Below are 25,909 nucleotides of genomic sequence, written 5' to 3'. Positions count from 1 at the left end.
TGCAAAAAACATTTATAGCAGCTTTATTAATAACTGTCAAAACTTGGAATAACCAAGATGTCCTTCAGTGGGTGAATGGATAAACAACTGTACCACATCCATACAACAGAATATTATTCAGTGATAAAATAGGCTATTAAGCCATGAAGAGACTTCAAGGAACCATAAAAGCATATTGCCAAGAGAAAGAAAACAATCTAAAAAAGGATATATACTGTATGATTCCAGCTATATAACAATCTGGAAAAGGCAAAGCAATGGACACAGCAAAAATATCAACAGTTGCCAGGGGTTGGGCAGGAAGAGCAGGAGGTAAGCACACCATTTCAAGGGCAACTGAAACTATTCTGTATTACCATATAACACGACAGTAAATCCTAATGTAAACTATGGACTTTAGTTAGTAATAATGGATCAATATTGACATCAATTGTAATGAATGTACCACGCTAATGCAAAATGTTAATAATAGACTGGGGATGGGGAACATACGTACGTATTTGGGGATGCTTGCTGCCTACCTTTTGCTAATTTTTCTTTAAACCTAAAACTGTTCTAAAAAATAGTCTATTAATCAAAAGACAACAAGAATATAAAGATGGTGATAAAAATTGCAGCTGCTTTTCCAGATATGATACCTTTATTACAATATATAAACCAACTTCCAGTACCTAATAAACAGATAATTTTTTAAAAATACATGAATTGCAAAATGGGATCTGAATTTCTCACTTTCAAAAGGGATTTGGGATTTAAAAACATGAAGGAGAATAAGCCTAAAATAAATCCTACAATGTTGTATTACATTATTATGCAGCTTAGACAGACAGATATACAGTAATAAAGATATACACCAATTTCTATAAATAGATACAGATGTATGTTTGTAAATCTTCTGGCTCTATCTTTTGACAGGGTCTATAAACAATAGAATTGGAAAGACTAGAGATCTCTTCAAGAAAATTAGAGATACCAAGGACAAATTTCATGCAAAGATGGACTCAATGAAAGACAGAAATCGTATGGACCTAACAGAAGCAGAAGATATTAAGAAGAGGTGGCAAGAATACACAGAAGAACTGTACAAAAGGATCTTCATGACCCAGTTAATCACAATGGTGTGATCACTCTACCTAGAGCCAGACATCTTGGAATGTGAAGTCAAGTGGGCCTTAGGAAGTATCACTATGAACAAAGCTAGCTGAGGTGATGGAATTCCTATTGAGCTATTTCAAATCCTAAAAGATTATGCTGTGAAAGTGCTGCACTCAATATGCCAGCAAAGTTGGAAAACTCAGCAGTGGCCACAGGACTGGAAAAGGTCAGTTTTCATTCCAATCTCAAAGGCAATGCCAAAGAATGTTCAAACTACCACACAGTTGCACTCATCTCACACACTAGTAAAGTGATGCTTAGAATTCTCCAAGCCAGGCTTCAGCAATACGTGAACTGTGAACTTCCTGATGTTCAAGCTGGTTTTAGAAAAGGCAGAGGAACCAGAGATCAAATTGCCAACATCCAACGGATTATCCAAAAAGCAAGAGAGTTCCAGAAAAACATCTATTTCTGCTTTATTGACTATGCCAAAGCCTTTGACTCTGTGGATCACAATAAGCTGTGGAAAATTCTGAGAGAGATGGGAATACCAGACCACCTGACCTGCCTCTTGAGAAACATACATGCAGGTCAAGAAGCAACAGTTAGAACTAGACATGGAACAACAGACTGGTTCCAAATAGGAAAAGGAGTACGTCAAGGCTGTATATTGTCACCCCGCTTATTTAACTTATACACAGAGTACATCATGAGAAACACTGGGCTGGAGGAAGCACAAGCTGGAATCAAGATTGCCGGGAGAAATATCAATAACCTTAGAAATGCAGATGACATCACCCTTACGGCAGAAAGTGAAGAACTAAAGAGCCTCTTGATGAAAGTGAAAGAGGAGAGTGAAAAAGTTGGCTTAAAACTCAACATTCAGAAAACGAAGATCATGGCATCTGGTCCCATCACTTCATGGCAAATAGATAGGGAAACAGTGGAAATAGTGGCAGACTTTATTTTTTGGGGCTCCAAAATCACTGCAGATGGTGACTGCAGCCATAAAATTAAAAGACACTTACTCCTTGGAAGGAAAGTTATGACCAACCTAGACAGCATATTAAAAAGCAGAGACATTACTTCGTCAACAAAGGTCCATCTAGTCAAGGCTATGGTTTTTCCAGTAGTCATGTATGGATGTGAGAGTTGGACTATAAAGGAAGCTTAGCGCCAAATAATTGATGCTTTTGAACTGTGGTACTGGAGAAGACTCTTGAGAGTCCCTTGGACTGTAAGGAGATCCAACCAGTCCATTCTAAAGGAAATCAGTCCTGGGTGTTCATTGGAAGGACCGATTTTGAAGCGGAAACTCCAATATTTTGGCCACCTGATGCAAAGAGCTGATTCATTTGAAAAGACTCTGATGTTGGGAAAGATTGAAGGCAGAAGGAAAAGGGGATGACAGAGGTTGAGAAGGTTAGATGGCATCACTGACTCAACGGACATGAGTTTGGGTGAACTCCGAGAGTTGGTGATGGACAGGGAGGCCTGGCGTGCTGCAGTTCATGGGGTCACAAAGAGTCAGACACAACTGAGCGACTGAACTGATAAACACATCAAAAGAGTAATAAACATACCTAGTCCCCTCATCTTGTTTTTAAATACAATTATGTACTAGAAGCAATCAAGGTTCCTTGAGGAAATAAATGACTTACTAGAGCAGGAAACTACAAGATGTAAAAAAATTTTATTTATCTTATGCCTGTGCCTAAAAGTATAGAAAGGCACAAGAATGATTGGGGACGTGTCTTAAGAATACAGAACACTTACTGAAAAAGTTCACAGAGGCCAAATCTGGGACACTTTCGGCACCAAAAGAAAGAATAGTAATAGATTATAAAACATTGAATAAAATAAAAATCTATCAATTCATACTGATATAAGTGAACATACAACTTGTGATATTTATATGGAAAAATATTAGCATACCACCACATGGTAATCATCATAGTAATAACTGTTTCTCACAAGAAGTATTAATGGATGCTAAAACTAGTGTAAAATATACAGAATCTAGACAGTGCTACTGATGAACCTATCTGCAGGGCAGCATTGGAGATACAGACAGGGAGAAGAGACTTATGGATATGACTGGGGGAGATGAAGGAGGGAGAAAGTGAGATGAATGGAGAGAGTCGCATGGAAATATACACAATTACCATGTATAAAATAGATAGCCAATGTGAATTTGCTGTATGACTCAGGGAACTCAAACAGGGGCAACCTAGAGGAGTAAAATGGGAGTGGGAAGTGGGAGGGAGGTGCAAGAGAGTGGGGACATATATCTACCGTGGCTGATTCATGTTGATGTATGGCAGAAATCAACACAATATTGTAAAGCAATTATCTTTCAGTTAAAAACAATTTTTTTTTAAATTTAATGAGAAACTGTGTTTACCTAAGAGAAAAGTATCCCCCACAAGGTTATTACTTAAAAAAGAAAAATTGTATCTTTACAGAGAAGAAACCTGAAAACACTTTAAACATTACTTTAACCAAAATATAAAGTTAAACTCTACAGAAGGTTCACAGCAGCCTCACTCACAATAGCCCAAAGTGAAAACAACCCATCAACTGATGAGTGGATTAACAATACGTGGTATATTCGTACAATGGAATATTATCCAGCCATTACAAAGAATCAAGTGCAGAAACATACTACAGTGTAGACAAACCCTGAAAAAATTATGCTAAGTGAAAGAAGCCAGATGCAAAAGGTCACGTACTGTACATTTTATTTGCCTGAAATACTGAGAATAGGTAAAACTATAGAGACAGAAAGTAGACTAGTGGTTTTCAAGGGATGGAGGGAAAGGGTAGAGGAAAGTATAGGAGTTCTTTTAGGAGAGAAGGAAATATTCTGAGATCAGAATTGTAAACTTTAAATGGTTAAAATGGAGAATTTTATGTTACAAGACTTCTATTTTTTTTTCTCAGAAAAAAGTCATAGGAGAACACATTTTACTGTTCTACCAAAATGCAAACTCTGAATATAATCATGAGGAAACATAAGACACACTACTTTTTTAGTATTTCTAAGTATAGTTGAAATCTTTTTTTAAGCTAAAAAAAATGGAAAAAAATACCAAATTAAAAATGACAGCTGTAAGTTGTAAATGATAATGTTTTGCATGTATCTTATGTGTCAAAACATACTATGCTTTTATTATTGCGTTTTAAAGGAACACAATAATAGAGAAAACAACTTCAACAATAGGACAAAAAAATCTGAGGTCTCTGTTACATAAAAGCCTTGACATAGAAGAAAAATGAAGATGCGAGCTGCTGCTACAAGCTCTACAAACATGTACATGCACAAAACATTATGAGACACCTCATTTAATGAGGCTAAGAAATGGAGACCCTAATGGCCCTGGTACCAAAAATCATTACAGCAAATTTAAAGACTCTTAGCAAAGGATAATACCAATGAATAAAACATCTTAAAATACAAGATCTAAATGTAAGATCAGAAACTATAAAACTCCTAGAGGAGAACATAGGCAAAACACTCTCAGACATAAATCACAGCAGGATCCTCTATGATCCACCTCCCAAAATTAAAAGCTTCTGCACAACAAAGGAAAATATAAGCAAGGTGAAAAGACAGCCTTCTGAATGGGAGAAAATAATAGCAAATGAAGCAACTGACAAACAACTCATCTCAAAAATATACAAGCAACTTATGCAGCTCAATTCCAGAAAATAAACGACCCAATCAAAAAATGGGCCAAAGAACTAAATAGACATTTCTCCAAAGAAGACATACGGATGGCTAACAAACACATGAAAAGATGCTCAACATCACTCATTATTAGAGAAATGCAAATCAAAAAACCTCCTACACTGTTGGTGGGAATGCAAACTAGTACAGCCACTCTGGAGAACAGTGTGGAGATTCAGCACTGTTTATAATAGCCAGGACATGGAAACAACCTAGATGTCCATCAGCAGATGAATGGATAAGAAAGCTGTGGTACATATACACAATGGAGTATTACTCAGCCGTTAAAAAGAATTCATTTGAATCAGTTCTGATGAGATGGATGAAACTGGAGCCGATTATACAGAGTGAAGTAAGCCAGAAAGAAAAACACCAATACAGTATACTAACACATATATATGGAATTTAGGAAGATGGCAATGACACAGATGTGTATAACGGACTTTTGGACTCAGGGGAGAATGACATTCTAACATGTATACTATCATGTGAAATGAATCGCCAGTCTATGTCGGACGCAGGATGCAGCATGCTTGGGGATGTCTGGGAAAGCATGTAAGAATTAAAGATTTTAAAATTTAAAAAACTAAAAAAAAAAAAAAAAAAACAAAAGGAATCATTTTTGAGAAATGAGAATTTCTACAAATACAGGATGTTTTAGATAATGCTTCTGTGGTACTATATTAAAATCTCAAAAAAATCTCTGAAATCACATATACTTGAAATATGTTTTCATAATGATGTTAATCTGGTTACATGAAATGATTTTTCATAGCTTCTTAAATTTGATATAATGAGAGTTATTTTTACATTAAAGTATTCAAAGCTAACTCAATGGACATGAGTTTGAGAAAACTCTTGGAGACAGTGATGGACAGGGAAGCTTGGCAGGCTCCAGTCAATAGGGTCACAAAGAGTCAGACACAACTGAGCGACTGAACAATTCAAAGCTACTTTATTGAACTATCAAGATTTTGGACTTCTCTAAAAACACAACTTTCAGAGGTTTTGGAAAAGTGATACAAGACGATTTCACAAATATGTTATTAGTTAACAGTATTCTACAAAATACTGATGAAAGTGCTATTGGTGCTGTTTATCCTCGACAATTTCTCTGCATGAGTGTCTGAAATATAGTGTATTTGTATACTATGAGAACTCCCCTGGTGGCTCAGACAGTAAAGCGTCTGTGTACTGAGAGACTTCACTTTCACTTTTGTATACTATATTTATATACACTGTATTTATGAAAAATTGAGGGTCACTCAGTTGTATCCAGCTGTTTGCAACGCCGTGGACTGTAGCCCGCCAGGCTCCTCTGTCCATGGAATTCTCAGGCCAGAATACTGGAATGGGTAGCCATTTCCCTTCTCCAAGGGAATCTTTCCAACCCAGGGATCGAACCCAGGTCTCCCACATCGCAGGAGGATTCTTTACCCTCTGAGCCACCAGGGAAGCCCACAATATTTATATATATTTGTATACTATATTTGTATATAGTATATAGTATATTTATAATACATTAGTTGAATATATAGCTAGAAAACTATTTCATAGGATCATATATTACATATGTGTATGAATGCATTCAAATTTAGCAGAAACAGTCATCAGGTTTTTCAGAATGCTTCTACCAGTTTATACACACTTGGATAAACAACCTTATAAATTTTAACCGTTTAGGTAGATGTGTAGTGGTATCTGAATGTTATCTTAAATTACCTTGTGGTAATGGAGGTTGAGCAGCTTTTAATATGTGTTTTGGTCATTTGGATATATTTTTGTTCAAGTCGCTTCCCCATTTCCTACTGAGTTGTCTGACATTTTCTTGCTGACTTGTAGTACTTCTCTATATATTCAGGAAAAGGGACCTTTGTTGACTTTATGTACTATCAGCATCTACACTGCAGTTTGCCTTTTCAGTTTCTTAGTGATATTTTTACACATATATAGTTCAGTTTATCATTTTTCCTTCATTGAGAATACTGTTTAAATTCTATTTTTAAAGTCTTTCTTTACCAATAAAAACAAAGACATTTATCTGTTATCTTCTACAATATTTATTATTTGTACTCTACACCTAGATTTACATTGATCTGAAACTATTTTTTGTGTATGAGATGTAAAACAGGGCCCCATATTCATTTATTTCAATTGTATAACCACTGACCCAGAATCACTTATTGAAAAAACAACTGTCTAGTGCCAACTGTGTTATACTCTGTGTCTGTACTTACGTGCTTAGTCGTGTCCAGCTCTTTACGACCCTCCAATTCCCTCTGTCCATGGAATTTTTCAGGCAAGAATACTGGAGTGGGTCATTGTTTTCTCCTCCAGGGTATCTTCCTGACCCAGGGACTGAACCCACGCCTCCAGAATCTCCTGCACCCCAGGAAGATTCTTTACCCACTGAGCCATCGGGAAAGCCCCATGTTATAAAGTTCCGATAAATGTGTAGGTCTATCTGGGAACTCCTATTTGCTTCAATGCTTTATGTCCCTATCTTTGCAGCAATACTTAATTACTGTAGCTTCACATTCATGAGATCTAGAAGAGAAGACTTTCAGCTTTGTTCTTCTAAAAGCTAGTTTTAGCTATGATTGATCCTTTGAATTTTCATATAAATTTTAAAATAGGCATGTCAATTTCCAAAAGAAAGTATTACCTTCTGCAACTGTGTTTTGGGATTATATTAAATCTAAAGATCAATTAGGACAGAATAGATATCTCTACAATACTGAGTATTTCCATTAATTATCATAACACATTGGGTTGACCAAAAAGTTCGCTGAGGTTTTTCAGTAGGATCTTATGGAAAAGCCCAAACGAACTTTTTGGCCAACACTGTATCTTCCACTTATTTATGCCTTCAATTTCTCACAAGGTTTTGAGTTTTTTATGTAAAGATCCTGCATATATGTCATGACATTTACTTCTCAGGTTTTTGACATCCTGATCTTATATGAATTTTAAATTATCATTTTCCAACTGTTCTTGATATATAGAACTATATTTTCCTTATATTGATCTTATGTCAAGCAAACTATTACCTATGTATCTTTTATATTCTGTTATTCCCTTTTACTTTAATTGTATTATTGCACTGTCTGGATATTCCAATACAATGGTGAATAGAAACAGTGATAGTAACCACTCTTATTCATTCCTAACTTTAAAGGGAAATTTTTCAACAATACACTCTAATGTTTGCAATAAAGCTTTTTTTTAATACATAAATAGTTTACTTCTATTCCTACTGCATTAGAGGTTCTTCATGAATATAAGTTAAATTTTATCTAAACATCCTATGTATTGTTTGAGAAAAATATGTCTGTTTCTTTATTCTTTTAATGTGTTAATTATTCTTTTATGAAATTTTATTTAATTTTTTATTCTTAAAGTGAACCCAAATAATGTACTATTGTTTCCATAAATTGCTGGATTCACCTGATTTTTCTATCTATTTTAATGAAAAAGATAACACTATAATTTCCTTAGCTGTAAAATCTTTTTCATATTTTTGTCTCAAGGTTTTGCTACTGCATAAAACTGCAAAATAATTATTTCTGTTCTCTGAAAGTTTGTGAATGATTGGTGTTATTTCTTAAATACGTACTTCTTAAATATCTGGGCACATTCACGAATAAAGTTATCTGAGCCTAGAGAGTTTGGGGTTTTATTTTGTCTTGCTTTGTGTCTGTTTCTTTAACGGAAGAGGATTTCAAGCATAGACTCTACTTTTTGTTATAAGATTATTCCAATTTTCTGTCTCTTCATGCATCAATTCTAGTAAGTTTCATTTTTCTAGATACTTGACATGGCTCATTTAATTTTTTTAAAGTTACTCTCATACAGTTGCTTATCATGTTCATTTATTATCATTTAATGTCTATAATGTCCATAATGTCCATTTTCATTCTGAAAATTGGTTATTTGAGTATACAGTCATCCCTGAGTGTCTGTGGGAAATTGGTTCGAGAAGCCTCGCCAATTCCAAAATCCACAGATGTTCAAGAGCCTTACATAAAATGGCATATAACCTATACACATCCTCCTGCATAATCTAGGTCATTTCTAGATTACTTATAACACCTAATACGGTGTAAACGCTATGTAAACTGCTGTAAACACAATGTAAATGCTATGCAAGTAGTTGCTGGTGCATGACAAAGTCAAGCTCTGTTGGCTTTTTTGAACTTTTTTTTAATATCTTCAATCCATGATTGGCTGAATCCACACATATAGAAGGCCAACTGTGATCTCTGTTTCTAAATCTGGGTAGGGATCTATCTCCACAAAAAACCAACTTTCCTGATTTTTGGTGGCTGTATCTCTATTACACATTTATTTTCTATTTCACACTAACTTGTGCTCTATCTCCTATTGTCTTACTCTACCTTTACTTATTTTATTCTTTCTTTGAGATTAATCTGTTGCTTATTTTCTGACTTCTTGAGGTTATGCTTCAGCTCAGTTCAGTTCAATTCAGTCGCTCAGTCGTGTCCGACTCTTTGCAACCCCATGAATCGCAGCACACCAGGCCTCCCTGTCCATCACCAACTCCCAGAGTTCACTCAGACTCGTCCATCGAGTCAGTAATGCCATCCAGCCATCTCATCCTGGGTCATCCCCTTCTCCTCCTGCCCTCAATCCCTCCCAGCATCAGAGTCTTTTCCAATGAGTCAACTCTTCGCATGAGGTGGCCAAAGTACTGGAGTTTCAGCTTCAGCATCACTCCTTCCAAAGAAATCCCAGGGCTGATCTCCTTCAGAATGGACTGGTTGGATTACCTTGCAGTCCAAGGGACTCTCAATAGTTTTCTCCAACACCACAGTTCAAAAGCATCAATTCTTCGGCACTCACCTTTCTTCACAGTCCAACTCTCACATCCATACATGACCACAGGAAAAACCATAGCCTTGACTAGACGGACCTTTGTTGGCAAAGTAATGTCTCTGCTTTTCAATATGCTGTCTAGGTTGGTCATAACTTTTCTTCCAAGGAGTAAGCGTCTTTTAATTTCATGGCTGTTCATGGGTTAAGCTTAGACCACTGATGTTCAGGTTTTTTTAAATATTTTCTAATAAATGCATTTAAAGTTATAAATGTCTTTATTTGGCAGCATCATAATCACCTTGTGCTATTATTCAGTACAAAAGTGTTCTAATTTTCTGCATAATTTAGTTAACCAATTTTAAGGAGTTTATTAATTACAGACACCCTTTCCTAGTTACTTTTTATTTATTTCACTGTGGTTAATTACTTCGTATGATTTTACTCTTTTTAAATTTCTTTAGACTTGCATTAAAACTCAGTATATGGTAAATTTTAGAAAAATGTTCCCTGAGTACTTGAGAACAACATATATTCTGCAGTCATAAGATAACATGCACTCATATACCAAAAAACTCCAAAATTATAACTCCAAAATTGAGCTTTTCAAATCTTTTCTATCTTTACTGGTTTTTAATCTTCATGTACTATGAGTCACCAAAATAACTGGGTTTAAAAAATAATACTATGATTTGTCCCATTTTCTGTCAGTTTTGCTTTGCTTAACATAGAGTTATAAGGTACATTTAAATTCAGAACTATTATATTTTCCAGGCATATGCCTGACTTAAATTCTTAATGGTCTGATAGTGGAAAATTCTGAAAGAGACTGGCATACCAGACCACCTGACCTGCCTCTTGAGAAATCTGTATGCAGAGCAGGAAGCAACAGTTAGAACTGGACATGGAACAATAGACTGGTTCCATATAGGAAAAGGAGTGCGTCAAGACTGCATATCGTCACCCTGCTTATTTAACTTATATGCAGAGTACATCATGAGAAACGCTGGACTGGAAGAAACACAAGCTGGAATCAAGATTGCCGGGAGAAATATCAATAACCTCAGATATGCAAATGACACCACCCTTATGGCAGAAAGTGAAGAAGAACTAAAAAGCCTCTTGATGAAAGCGAAAGAGGCGAGTGAAAAAGTTGGCTTAAAGCTCAACATTCAGAAAACGAAGATCATGGCATCCAGTCCCATCACTTGATGGGAAATAGATGGGGAAACAGTGGAAACAGCGTCAGACTTAATTTTGGGGGGCTCCAAAATCACTGCAGATGGTGATTGCAACCATGAAATTAAAAGACGCTTACTCCTTGGAAGAAAAGTTATGACCAAACTAGATAGTATTTTTCAAAAGCAGAGACATTACTTTGCTGACCAAGGTCCATCTAGTCAAGGCTGTGGTTTTTCCTGTGGTCGTGTATGGATGTAAGAATTGGACTGTGAAGAAGGCTGAGCACTGATGCTTTTGAACTGTGGTGTTGGAGAAGACTCTTGAGAGTCCCTTGGACTGCAAGGAGATCCAACCAGTCCATCCTAAAGGAGATCAGTCCTGGGTGTTCATTGGAAGGACTGATGTTGAAGCTGAAACTCCAATACTTTGGCCACCTGATGCGAAGAGCTGACTCATTTGAAAAGACCCTCATGCTGGGAAAGATTTGAGGGCAGGAGGAGAAGGGGACAACAGAGGATGAGATGGTTGGATGGCATCACCAACTCGATGGACATGGGTCTGGGTGGACTTCAGGAGTTGGTGATGGACAGGGAGGCCTGGTATGCTGCGGTTCATGGTGTCGCAAATTGTCAGGAGCGACTGAGCGACTGAACTGAACTGAGTACAATTATACCAATATTCTTTTGTTTCGTGATTGCATAATATGTACCTTTCTTCCACCCTTTACTTTCAATTGCTCTAAATACCTTTATACTTTTTGTATATTTTCTAAGAAGCATATGGCTAGGCTTTAATTTTTATACCCAGTGTAAAAATCTTTAGCTTTTGATTGGAATATTTAGTCTCTTACATTTAGTGTAACTGGAATATTTACTTTAGTGTAATTATGACTTACTTGGAGTTAATTAAACCATCTTCCTTTGTATTTGTCCCAATTTTACTTTGTTCCCTTTCCAATCTTTTCTTGTTTTCTTCCAAATGCATTAAGTAATCTTCTCATTCTTCCCTGCATTCACTTGTTGGACACAGAATGCTTTTTTGTTACCTAATGATTACAATATAAATCCTTAACTAATTATGTCTACTTTAAATTAGTTTTCTAATTTAATTCCCATATAATACGAAGACCTTAGAAACACTGAACATCATTTACCCTTCTTCCTGAGTTATGTGCTGCTATTAACAAACGTTTAAATTTTGATATATTTAAGCCTCTATTACCATTATGAAAGTGAAAGTGAAGTCGCTCAGTCGTGTCCGACTCTTTGCAACCCCACTGGGCTGTAGCCTACCAGGCTCCTCTGTCCATTGAATTTTCCAGGCAAGAGTACTAGAGTGGGTTGCCATTTCCTTCTCCAGGGCACCTTTCCAACCCAGGGATCAAACCCGAGCCTCTGAACCACCAGAGAAGCAATTACCATTAAACCATCTTCCTTTATATTTGTCCCAATTTTACTTTGCTCCCTTTCCGTTCCTTTCTTGTTTTCTTCCAAATGCATTAAGTAGTCTTCTCATTTTTCCCTGTATTCACTTGTTGGACATAGAGGGCTTTTTTATAATCACCATTATACTATTTTACAATAAATAATCACTTAGATTTACCCTTTCCATTTCTCTATTCCCTCCAGTATCCAGGATTATTTTTCTTCTACTTCAATAGAATTTTCTTTATTTATTCAGTATTTTCTGTATTACAAATCTGCTATTGTCAAATTCTATTCTTGTTTTTCTGAAAAGTCTATTCTTTGCTTTCATTTTTTCAGGGTTTTCCGCTGGGTAATTTTGCACAGATGATTATCTTCCTTCAGCCATTTGAAGACACCATGCCTTCTAGATTCCATTTTTCCAATTTAAAAAATATCATTTGTCAGTCTTAGTGTTGCTCCTTTAAAGAGAATATGTCTTTTCCCCCTCTGGCGGCTTTTCTCATTCCATTTGGGTTTTCATCAGTTTTACAATGATATTTCTAAGTGTATGTTTCTTTGTATTCACCCCTTCATACTCATAGAATTTCCTCAATTTGTAGGTGGACATCTTTTGTCACTTTTGAAATTCTCAGGCCTTTGAGACTTCAAATACTGCTCTACATTATTTTATCAATCCTCTTCTGGACTTCAATCACATGCATGTTACAATATTTCCACATGTTCCTCATATTTCTTTCCCTCTTTTATTTTTCATTCTTTGTCTTTCTTTATTTCAATATGACCTATCTTCTGTTTCACTAGTCTCCCCCTCAGCTATGTCTAATTTGCTGTTAAACATATCCAAAGAATTTGTAAATAATCAATTTTCCAATTCTATAACTTCTACTTGATTATTTAGTAATCAAGTTAGTATGTTTCCAGTTGTCTGTCAATATTTTCCTACCTTTAATTCCTTGATCATAAAATCCTAATTATTTTATAGTTTCTTTATGAAACCACCATTATCCTATTGGTATATTTCAAAAGGCTGGGGTTTTTTTCATGGCTTTTCTTTTTTTTGCTGCTGCTGCTAAGTCACTTCAGTTGTGTCCGACTCTGTGCGACCCAGAGATGGCAGCCCACCAGGCTCCCCGTTCCCTGGGATTCTCCAGGCAAGAACACTGGAGTGGGTTTCCATTTCCTTCTCCAATGCTATTTTTTGTTTTGCAACATATATTGTAAATGAACTAATTTGAGCCTCTGTATGATACTATTTTACTCAAGAGAGGATTTACTTTTGCTCTGTCACCAATTTAGGCCATGGGAAGTTCACCATAATCCAATCAAAGAGCATGATGTTTCAAAGATAAGCTTATCTTTCTAAACTCTTTTAGGTTTAGAACTTCAGGGACCAGACTACATCATTAAGTGTGTAATAAAAACCTCTCTTCCTTAGCACACCTAGAAATACAATTTGGTCCTCCATATTGATTAACAAAAGTTCTGCTCAGTTTCTCAGGAAGTTTTCAGGATTCACAATTGTCTCAAGAACAACAGTTGTACAAAATGCCAGTCATACCTCCTTTGTCATTTACCTTTCCTAAATCTTGAACAACATATTCTTACCGTCTTTATAGTTCTCTTATGCCTTAAAAAGAGGTAATTTCTAATTTTTCTAAGTGGAAATTATAGCACAGAATAATCAACTTCACCACTGAAAACTAATTCTCCAAATACACATTTTCTAAAAGTTCAGCAAAGTAGCCTATCTACTAAAATATAATATTACATTTTATTTAAGCTAAAAAAAAAATTAAATTAGCAAAGCTACTCAAAGGAAAAGTCTTCATTTTCTTTAATTCTGTCTTTCTTTTTTTTTCAAGTAAAGCAAAAATTAGAATATATGTGTAAAAGTGAATGGGGATAAAACAAATCACAATTCAGTGTAAAACTATTTCATTTAAACATATAGTTAATTTCATGTAAGTTTAAAAGAATGTTTAGTATCTTAGAACAAAAAACTGGTCACTTTCCAGATCTTAGAAAAGAAAATGAGTACAACAAAAAGAATCTAAAAAAAGAGTGAATATATCTTCACTTTGCTGTACACTTAAAACTAACACACCACTGTAAATCAATTATTTTCAACAAAAACTTTTAAAAAGAAATAATTGCTGAAATTTTCCCAAATATAATAAAAACTTTACATAAAAAATAGCATATTGGTCAATCAAACTCATATACACAGAAAATCAATAAATGAAAAATTAATATTTAAAACACAAAGAAAAAATGATGGCTGTGAATAAGCAATTCACTAAACAGAAACACAAGTGCAAATGAACACATAAAAATATGCTTATTCACTATATCAATCAGGATATGCACATTAAAATATCAGTCAGATAATATTCATATCCATTGCACTGGCAAAAGGAAAATATTCTCATAATTATCAAGTATTGGTGGGACTATGAAGAAACAAGAACACTCATGCCCTGCTGGAGGAAGTGGTGTGTTATCACAGTGACTCGAAAGGCAATTAGGCTTGCTAAATGTGCCTTAAAGTTGAGGATGTGAATATCCTCAGATACAGCAATTTAACTTCTAGAGATGCACCCTAGAGAAATGCTTGCTTATGTAAAATGACTGGTTCAAGATATATACTGTAGTATTATTTATAACAACAATAAAAGAAAATTTACCTAAATGTCACAGCTTTGTATTTCACAGAAAATTAGATGATGAAACTGAAGAAATGCTTTCAAAATTTACAACTGACAATAAAATATGAGTGTAAAGAAGAACAAATCCCAGTACAGATAATGTCAAAACTCAAAGATATATTGGTAAGAAAACTGCTCTTCTGAACTGCACATAGTATCAGCGCTTATGAGTGATACAGAACAAGACTATCCACAGGACTGGAAAACACTATAAAGCCAATCATTTACAGTAAAGATGGCTACATAGAAGATGTATTATGTAGTGCCTCTGCTACATAATAGGAATATCATTAGTCAAAATAAAGATGGAAAAAAGTCAAGAATACCTCCTTGAAAATATCTAATACACACCACTATTATACAAATATAAAATAGAACAGTGCCCAATTTTCCCATCATACTAAAGCCCAATCTACTCACCAAGTCTTTGGGTTAACTTCATACTTATAAAGGTCATCTACCAATCCATATTTGTTGCCTGGCAATGCTTTATAGCCTCCATGAACATAAATGGACTTTGTTATTTCATCATACACACTGGTATGGCCATATCCCCCTTGAACAATAGCTCCTTTAGTTTCCGGAACAAGCCAAGTGTTTGATGCTATAAGAGAAAGAAGATAAAATGTGAACTTAAATAGTATTTTTAAAAAACTAATATACTACCAAACTACCAACAAGTTCATTCTAATACCACATTTTATGAGTAAAGTATATCTAATAATAATTTAATTGTTTTAAAAAGTATTAAATATGTGCTAGTTACTATGTTGGTGCTAAAGACCAAAGGTGAGTAAAACTGGTCTCTTTGTAGATTTTAATTAAACTTTGAAATATCAAAAATATCTAATTTTTTGTATGTGCAAGAAAAAACTAAACCTTATTCTCACATATATCTCTGTATCTGTAAATAGCCCTGAAAAAAGAAAGATTCAATAAAAGTTTATGAGAGGTTATTATGTTACAGGCTGAGGTAGTCCAAGCCAGGCTTCATCAATACGTGAATCACCAGAGATCAAATTGCCAACATCCGATGGATCATGGAAAAAGCAAGAGAGTTCCAGAAAAACATCTATTTCTGCTTTATTGACTATGCCAAAGCCTTTGTGTGGATCACAATAAACTGTGGAGAATTCTGAAAGAGATGGGAATACCAGACCACCTGACCTGCCTCTTGAGAAATCTGTATGCAGGTCAGGAAGCAACAGTTAGAACTGGACATGGACCAACAGACTGGTTCCAAATAGGAAGAGGAGTACGTCAAGGCTGTATATTGTCACCCTGCTTATTTAACTTATATGCAGAGTACATCATAAGAAACGCTGGACTGGAAGAAACACAAGCTGGAATCAAGATTGCTGGGAGAAATATCAATAACCTCAGAGATGCAGATGACACCACCCTTATGGCAGAAAGTGAAAAGGAACTAAAAAGTCTCTTGATGAAAGTGAAAGAGGAGAGTGAAAAAGTTGGCTTAAAGCTCAACATTCAGAAAACAAAGATCATGGCATCGAGTCCCATCACTTCATGGGAAATAGATGGGGAAACATGTCAGACTTTATTTTGGGGGGCTCCAAAATCACTGCAGATGGTGATTGCAGCCATGAAATTAAAAGACGCTTACTCCTTGGAAGAAAAGTTATGGCAACCTAGATAGCATATTGAAAAGCAGAGACATTACTCTGCCGACTGAGATCCGTCTAGTCAAGGCTATGGTTTTTACAGTAGTCAATAATGGATGTGAGAGTTGGATTGTGAAGAAGGCTGAGCGCCGAAGAATTGATGCTTTTGAACTGTGGTGTTGGAGAAGACTCTTGAGAGTCCCTTGGACTGCAAGGAGATCCAACAAGTCCATTCTGAAGGAGATCAGCCCTGGGATTTCTTTGGAAGGAATGATGCTAAAGCTGAAACTCCAGTACTTTGACCACCTCATGCAAAGAGCTGACTCATTGGAAAAGACTCTGATGCTGGGAGGGATTGGGGGCAGGAGGAGAAGGGGACGACAGAGGATGAGATGGTCGGATGGCATCACTGACTCGATGGATGTGAGTCTGAGTGAACTCCGGGAGTTGGTGATGGACAGGGAGGCCTGGCATGCTGCGATTCATGGGATTGCGAAGAGTCGGACACAACTGAGCAACTGAACTGAACTGAACTGAGGTAGTCACTGACATTACAAAGACTAAAAAGATAAAACTCTTGTCTTAAGAGTTTTTAGCACTGTGCTAGTCTTTTATCTCTTGGTTATGAGTTTCACTATCCCTTCTAAGAGTCCTTCGTATTACTGATAAAACCTAAAAATTAAATTTCCAAGACTCATTTGACAGCTGTGTTACCATCAGTTTCCAGGAATGAAAGTACTTGGGAGAGAACAGAAGGCAAATGGAAGAAAGACACTCTACTTCCTTTCTTCTCCAGCAATAGGAACAGGTAGGTGACTACTGGGCAATGGCAGTGGTGGTTTTACAGCAGCAGAAGCAGGCGCAGCCCTTGCTCAGTGGCAGCAGTGGCATCTACAGTAAGCAGCTCAGTTACAAATGTGGTCCTAAGTTCCAGCCTGGGTATGCAGCAGCTACAGATTTCTGACTCATTCCCTCATTTTGGTGTCTCTAGTACTACTGTAATTAACTCCCTATTTTAAGTCCCATTCTACCTGACACATCTAGGAGGAACTCTCATTTCTATAGCAAATAGAAACAAATTCTAATCATATGCAAGGCATGCTTTTAAGAATATGCAAATGAAAAAATACATATCTTTTGACCTTAAAGGAATTTAGATTATAAAGAGCAACCATACAGAAATCTGTTATTAGTTTTTAAATATCCAATCATATCACACTTGCATCTTCCCTCTAACTTTGTCACCTAAACTTTGGCATTCTAGAGAGCTCATTGAAATACTCAAAGCAAGTAACAGAAAACAAAAGTGATGCTTAAAAATTCTTCACATTCACACAATTTTAATGTAGTAAAGAATATACTTCATCAATCATAAAAAGTCATAAAAGAAGTATCAGAAGGATTTGTTAAAGCCAATTTTACTCAGAGAAAACTAGATATATTTAAAGAAATTTCAGAGTATTCTTGTAACTAATGGGCATTCTTTTAATATTCTTCAACTACTTATTAAAGCTATATGTGTGTGTGTGTGTGTGTGTGTGTAGCACCAGATTGAAGGTTTTCATGTTTTTATTCATTCTCTTTTTAATAAAAGATAAAACTACTTCTTATCAAAAAATATTGTGGCAATAAAGAGGTATATAATGCAACAGTGAATGTTACCTTCTCCTCTAGCCCACTATCCAGAGGTATTTTTCACAAATTGTTAGGTTCAGAATATTTTGAAACTACAGTTCTGAATATTTTATTACAATAGACAAGACAAATACATGTGACTTACATGTACATAGATACCTATAAATATTTATACCAAAAAATCATGTGATTTTACAACTATATTTTCACTTAACAAAACATCTGGGGCATCTTTTCACATCCCATTTATTACTTTCACTTTCATTAGCTAAATTCTATTGTATCGATGATAACTTATTTAAATAATCCTACATAGTGACTCATTAGTGTTTCTGTTTGTTCTTAAAAATAATGATGCAATAAGCAACCTGGCAATCAGCTATAGCATCATTATCTATAGAGTATATATTATGTCTCAGGGAGTATCTCACTAGTTCATTTGATAATATTAAAGCTTTGAAAGTTTACTATTGCTATCCTTTCTTTACAACTAAGGAAATTTAGAGTTTAAAAAATTAACACATCAAATGTTTAAAAGTTGGTGTAGACTAATTTCTCCCTCTCCTTCCCACTAACAAACCCAGTGAACAGTCCCAAAGACAACCACAGGAGAAATATGAAAGGTGTAAGGAGGAACGCTGACTCTTAGGACCTGCAAGACGATAGGACGGATAGCTCACTGCCTCCAACCCAACAGAAGAAGGCCAGTCAGCCCAGCATTTCTCAACCCATAACCCAGCAATAAAAAGCAACTCAGGCAGGCTTATTCCTTCCGCAAATTGAAGAGGAACCCGCAGGGATAATCCCGGGTGACACCAGGAGCACCAGCAAGAGGGATTCACCAAACATTGCTTACAGTGAGCAGACGGGGAAGAGGTCCACTTTCCCTAAAGGCCTGAGATTGCAAAAGAAGATCCCACCACAAGATCTTAATGCTAAACCTAAACAGAGTGACCAACCTGCTAAAATATAAGATTTAAGTAAGACTCAAAGACTCCCAATATAAAAGCCAAAATGTCCAAGATACTAACAAACAAACAAACAAAAATCACTTGTCATGTTGGGAACCACATCAGTCAAGTGACACTAACTCTGAGATGCTGAAATTACCTAACAAGAATTTTAAAGCAGCCATGATACAGCAAGCAACTATAAGTTCTCTTGAAACAACAAATCTCAGGAAAAAAAAAAAGAGAAAAACAGTGAAGAGACAAAGGAAGGAAAGAAGGAAGGGAGGGAGGGAAGGAGTGAGGAAAGGAAGAAAAGAAAATACAGTAACAAATAGGAGTTAACTGGACAGACTCAGTAGTAGAGATGACAGATAGAATCAGTAAAATTGAGGATACAGCAGTAAAATTTACCCAATCTGAACACCAGAGAAAATAAACTAAAAAAAAAAAAAAAAATCAACAGTCTAAGAAACCTTTGGGACAGTAACAATTGGTCCAACATTTATTCCACTGGAATCCCAGAAGAAGAGAAAAAAGAACAGAGCTGAAACAGCTATTTTTAAAAATCGTGGCTGAAAACATCCAAATTGTGTATAAGACATAAATATACAGACTTTCCCGGCAGTTCAGTAGTTAAGACTCAGCACTTCAATGTCTCCACTGCAGGTGCTGTGGGTTCAATTTCTGGTCGGGGAACTAAGATCATATGTGCCATGTGACACAGTCCAAAAAAAATTTTGGTTAAAAAAAAAAAAACTAAACTAAAATACTTTGAAATCTGTGGCCTCCCCTTAAAGACTGGCTTAAGAAAATTCTTCAGACAAATGAAATGATCACATCAGGAAAGAACAACAAATAAAGCAGATATATGACTACACACAATAAACTCTCCTCTTTGAGGCTTACAAATAATATCTGATGAAGGAAACAAAAAGTATAACGTCATCTGACACTCACGCCAATGATATTTAGAAGTAGGTAAAGTGAGGGATGTAAATGAAAGCAAAGTTTCCACGTTTCACTTGATGTGGTAAAATGTTGATACTAGTAGACAGACAAGTCACTTACATATATTTTAATACCCAGAGCAATCTCTAAGAAAAGCATACAGAGAAATACACTCACAAACACTATAAATAAATCAAGACTGAATTCTAAAACTTGTTAACCCATGGCTAACAAGTGAAGAGAAACAGAGGCACAAGAAACAGGAAACAAAAATAATAAAATAGCAGACTTAGGCACTAACACACCAAAGTTCCCTTAGATGAAATGATCCACCTATGACATTCTTAAAATTGTAAGATTACACAAAGAACAGATCAGCGCTTGTCAAGGGTTGGGATGGGATGGGAAAGGAATAAAGGCATCAGGGAGATGATGTTGTTGATGTTTAGTCACTCAGTTGTATTGCAACCCCAAGGACTGTAGCCCGCCAGGTTCCTCTGTCCATGGGATTTTCCAGACAAGAATACTGGAGTGGGGTGCCATTTCCTTCTCCAGGGAATCTTCCCGACTCAGGGATCAAACCCGCATTTCCTGGGCTGCAAGAGGCTTCTTTACCACTGAACCGGAAGTAGGTGTGGTCTAAAAAAGCTAATGTGAAGGATTCTTGTGTTGACAGACACTGCAGTGGTAGACACATGAGACAACATGCAAGAAAACTGCCCAGAACTAAATACACACACACATCTATACACACTACATACATGCACATGCAAATGAGCTTCTAAATGACACGGGAGAAATCGGAACAATATCAGCAGATCGTATCAATGTTAATATCCAGGTTGTGATTCTGTATTATATTTTTGCAAGATGTTTACCACCAAGGAAAACTGCATAAAGGATATACAGGATCACTCTGTTTCTTTTTACAAGTGTATGTGAATTTACAACTTTCTCAAATTAAAATTTAAATGGGAAAAAATATATCACCCTACTAGCAATGGAAAGTTCATCATGAAATACACTATTGCACTCAACTACTCATTACATATTTTAAAAAACTAAAAGTGTAAGAGCTATGACACAGGTCTGACACCAAAGTGAGTTACTAAATACCCCTGCAGAATCTCTGCAGGTTTAGTCACCAGCAGTTCAAATAAGAAATGGTGATACGGTAGTTTCAGATGAAAAATTAAGAAAATAATTTTGCTCAGATATAGGTGATTAACTTGAAATGTAAAATTAATTATGATTACATTCTCACTTTATTATTATTTTTGCATTTGGAAATGTGCACATAGTAAAAGATCCATTTTTGTCTCAATAAACATTTAAAGTAACAAAATACGTCATTTCAGAAAAAGTATTTGCTTATGATTGATATGTTATTTGTATATGAATGAATTTTGTTTTTAATTCTGTAATGTGCTCTATCACACTCCCAATTTATTAAAAATGAAACACTGATTCATTAAAAAGAGAGAGACAATAAATACACAAATACATGAAGCAACAGAGTAATTTTGAAAAAGTAAAAAGCAAAAATGACTTATATATACCAGGAGTTCTTTATCAGGTTATGATGGAAATATTTAGATAGCATTTAACAGCCTGCCATAAACAACTTAAAAAGCAGAAGAAAATATTAAAAAAGATACTGGATAACAAGCAGCACAGAATTATCGTTTTAAAGAAAAGAGAAACAAGGTGAGCCCTGTGATTGCTGAAAAATATGCTGAGGGGAAATTTCTCACCACTGAGCAAGAAGGGGGATTTGACTGCAAATAGATTCTGGTGATCCTACCAGCTTGAGAAAACAAAGATCAGCATTTCAAAGAACAGTCCCCTACCTTATCTTTGACAAAGGAGGCAAGAATATACAATGGAGAAAAGACAATCTCTTTAACAAGTGGTGCTGGGAAAACTGGTCAACCATTTTTAAAAGAATGAAACTAGAACACTTTCTAACACGATACACAAAAATAAACTCAAAATGGATTAAAGACCTAAATATAAGACCAGAAACTATAAAACTCCTAGAGGAAAACATAGGCAAACACTCTCAGACATAAATCAAAGCAGGATCCTCTATGATCCACCTCCCAGAGTAATGGAAATAAAAGCAAAAATAAACAAATGGGACCTAATTAAACCTAAAAGCTTTTGCACAACAAAGGAAACCATAAGCAAGGTGAAAAGACAGCCTTCAGAATGGGAGAAAATAATAGCAAATGAAGCAACTGACAAAGAACTAATCTCAAAAATATATAAGCAACTCTTGCAGCTCAATTCCAGAAAAATAAACAATCCAGTCAAACACTAGGCCTAAGAACTAAACAGACATTTCTCCAAAGAAGATATACAGATGGCTAACAAACACATGAAAAGATGCTCAACATCACTCATTATCAGAGAAATGCAAATCAAAACCACCATAAGGTACCATTCCACAACAGTCAGAATGACTGCTATCCAAAAGTCTACAAACAATAAATGCTGAAGAGCGTGTGGAGAAAAGGGAACCCTCTTACACTGTTGGTGGGAATGCAAACTAGTACAGTGTGGAGAGAACAGTGTGGAGATTCCTTAAAAAATTGCAAATAGAACTGCCATATAACCTAGTAACCCCACTGCTGAGCATACACACCGAGGAAACCAGAATTGAAAGAGACATGTGTACCCTAATGTTCATCACAGCACTGTTTACAATAGCTAGGACATGGAAGCAACCTAGATGTCCATCAGCAGATGAATGGATAAGAAAGCTGTGGCACATATTCACAATGGAATATTACTGAGCCATTAAAAAGAATACATTTGAATCAGTTCTAATGAGGTGGATGAAACTGGAGCCTATTATACAGAGTGAAGTAAGTCAGAAAGAAAAACACCAATACAGTATACTAACACATATATATGGAATTTAGCAAGATGGTAACGATAACCTTATAGGCAGGACAGCAAAAGAGACACAGATGTATAGAACAGTCTTTTGGATTCTGTGGAGAAGGCGAGGGTGGGATAATTTGAGAGAATAGCATTGAAACATGAATATTATCATATGTGAAACAGGTCGCCAGTCCAGGTTCAATGCATGAGCTCAGGGCTGGTGCACTGGGATGACCCTGAGGGATGGGATGCAGAGGGAGGTGGGAGGGGGGTTCAGGATGGGGAACACATGTACACCCATGGCTGGTTCATGTCAGTGTATGGCAAAACCACTACAATATTGTAAAGTAATTAGCCTCCAATTAAAATAAAAAGAAAAAAAGAAAAGAAAAGAACAGTCCTACAAACTAGAATTCATAGGAAATAATACCAGATATGTAGTTTCTACAGAGTGGATGCTCAAGAGATCGGCGGGAATGTTCCAAGTTTTTGCTGAGTACTGATTTGCATGTGCATAAGAGAAAACTACTTAAAGCCATGGAAAGAACCACCAGAAACTAGTAGACTGAACAATTCCTGGATCTCACACAGGGCTGGTAACAATCTGAGCTCCCAGCAGCCACAGAAGATAGACCTCATACTATAGGAGGCATTAGGTAGAGTCCTGAAAATGAAATGTAATACTGGATGTAAAGGAATGAAATACTAGGTTACATTAGCCATCAACTAAAAGTTACTCTGGATCCACTCTAACAGATCTCAGAAGCAATCTCCCAAAATATTTACACTTGAAGCTTAACCCCGTGCTAGTACAAAGTCCAGCATTCTTTAAAGGAGTAGAGCAAAGTCCCCAGTAGCCAACAGAACAAAAACATACAATATTCAAAATGCATTAAAAAATTAACAAGTATAGAGACCAAAGAAAATATAATCCATAACAAGAAGAAAAACCAATCAATAGAGACACAGGCATAAAAAAGACAAAATTAAAAGAAGAGAATGCTTCAAAAGCTACTGTAAATCCACTCAAATCTGTTCAATAGTGTTAGAAAAAATATGAACATGAGATTTAACAAAAGGCTCAAAAAGAATCCCTGGAAATGAAAAATACACTGAATAGAATTAACACAAGAGTAAACACTATGGGAAAAAAGAACAATTAATTTAAAGCACAGAAATAGAAACTACTCAAAATGAAGCACACAAACAAACAAAAACAATGAAAAACAATTAACAGGATATCAGGGACCTGTATAACCGTATCAAGTAGCCTAATCTAATATGATAAGAGTTTCAGAAGTATGCCAGTGGCAGACAGAAATAATGACATCTTTACAGATCCATAAAACCAAGAAGATCAATGATATAAAACAGGGCAAAATAAAGAAATAAACCCATGCCAAGGAATAGCATGAAGTGATAAAGACGAACAAGCAGAAGAGCAAAAATAAGAATGCCAGCTGACTCTCAACAGAAATGAAGGAAGGGGGAAGACAAGGAAGTTACACTTTTAACTTAATGAGAAGGGGGGACAACCATTCACCCAGCACTCTATACTAACAAGTGACTATCAAAGTAGAAATCTATATCCCATAAAATATTTTCCAAAAGTGAAAGTAAGTAAAATCTTTTTTTGACAAAGGAAAAAAAAGAAGAGAGGATATATCACTGAAGACTTTCCCTATAAAAAATAACCCCAAAAGTTCTTTAAACTGAATAAAAATTACACTTAAAACTAGACAGAATTTGGATTTCTATAGATGAATGATGAATGATTTCTATAGATGAATGATCAACCATAAGACATGGTTGATAAATGAGTAAATATTCAAGGTGTCATTTCTCATTTTCCCTCCCAGTAAATGATGATTAACTGTCCAAACTAAAAACTGTAACAATGTATTCTGCTCTTCATAGCATACAAGATATGATATAAGCACAAAGGGAAAAAGAGGGAAATGCAGGGATACTATTCTGAGTTTCTGACACTATATGTAAAGTGGTAGCTGCCGCTGCTAAGTCACTTCAGTCGTGTCCGACTCTGTGCGACCCCATAGACGGCAGCCCACCAGGCTACCCCATCCCTGAGATTCTCCAGGCAAGAACACCGGAGTGGGTTGCCATTTCCTTCTCCAATGCATGAAAGTGAAAAGTAAAACTGAAGTCGCTCAGTCCTGTCCAACTCTTAGCGACCCCATGGACTGCAGCTTACCAGGCTTCTCCGTCCATGGGATTTTCTAGGCAAGAGTCCTGAAGTGGGGTGCCATTGCCTTCAAAGCAGAAGCTGATAAGCTAATATACATATTACAAACCCTAGAGTAACCTTTATAAAAACAAAATTTTAGAGTATAGTTAGCAAATTAATGGTCCTACAGATTCAAGGAGCAGAGAAAACTACAAACAGGATAAATTTCGTGAAATCTATACCACAATGCAACTGCTGAAAACCAAAAGCACAGAAAAGATTTCAGAAGCAGCTACAGAAAATCTTAAAAAAATTTAAAAAACCTATAGGGGAAAAACAGCTCAAATGACACAGACTTTATCCTAAGAAACTATGAAGGACAGAAGGAAGTAGCCTTGTTGTTCAAGCACCAAGTCCTTGTCAATTCTGTGACCCCATGAACTACAGCAGGTCAGGTTTCCCTATCCTTCACCATCTCCTTGAGTTTGCTCAAACTCATGTCCACTGAGTCATGATACTATCCATCTTATCCTCTGTTGCCCGCTTCTCCTCCTGCCCTCAATCATTCCTAGCATGAGGGTCTTTTCCAGTATCAGAGCTTCAGCTTCAGCATCAGTCCTCCCAAAGAATATTCTGGACTGATTTCCTTTAGGATTGACTGGTTTAATTTCCTTGCTGCCCAAAGGGTTCCCAAAAGTCTTATTCTGC

At 36.0% G+C, this 25,909-nt stretch overlaps 1 protein-coding gene across 1 annotated transcript in view; it reads right to left on the bottom strand.

The window, feature by feature from the left end:
- The window catches only part of ATRNL1 (attractin like 1), an 802,972-nt gene that overhangs the window by 676,605 nt on the left and 100,458 nt on the right, over positions 1-25,909 (bottom strand). Inside the window, exon 9 of the mRNA XM_012102986.5 lies at positions 15,393-15,576. Coding sequence (XP_011958376.3) covers positions 15,393-15,576 — 184 coding nt within the window. The remainder of the gene's footprint in view (positions 1-15,392; positions 15,577-25,909) is intronic.

This window comes from Ovis aries, chromosome 22 (assembly GCF_016772045.2).
Source record: "Ovis aries strain OAR_USU_Benz2616 breed Rambouillet chromosome 22, ARS-UI_Ramb_v3.0, whole genome shotgun sequence".
Lineage (NCBI taxonomy): Eukaryota > Metazoa > Chordata > Mammalia > Artiodactyla > Bovidae > Ovis > Ovis aries.
Note: the sequence above shows the minus strand (reverse complement) of the source record. Positions and strands in the feature narration are given on the sequence as shown.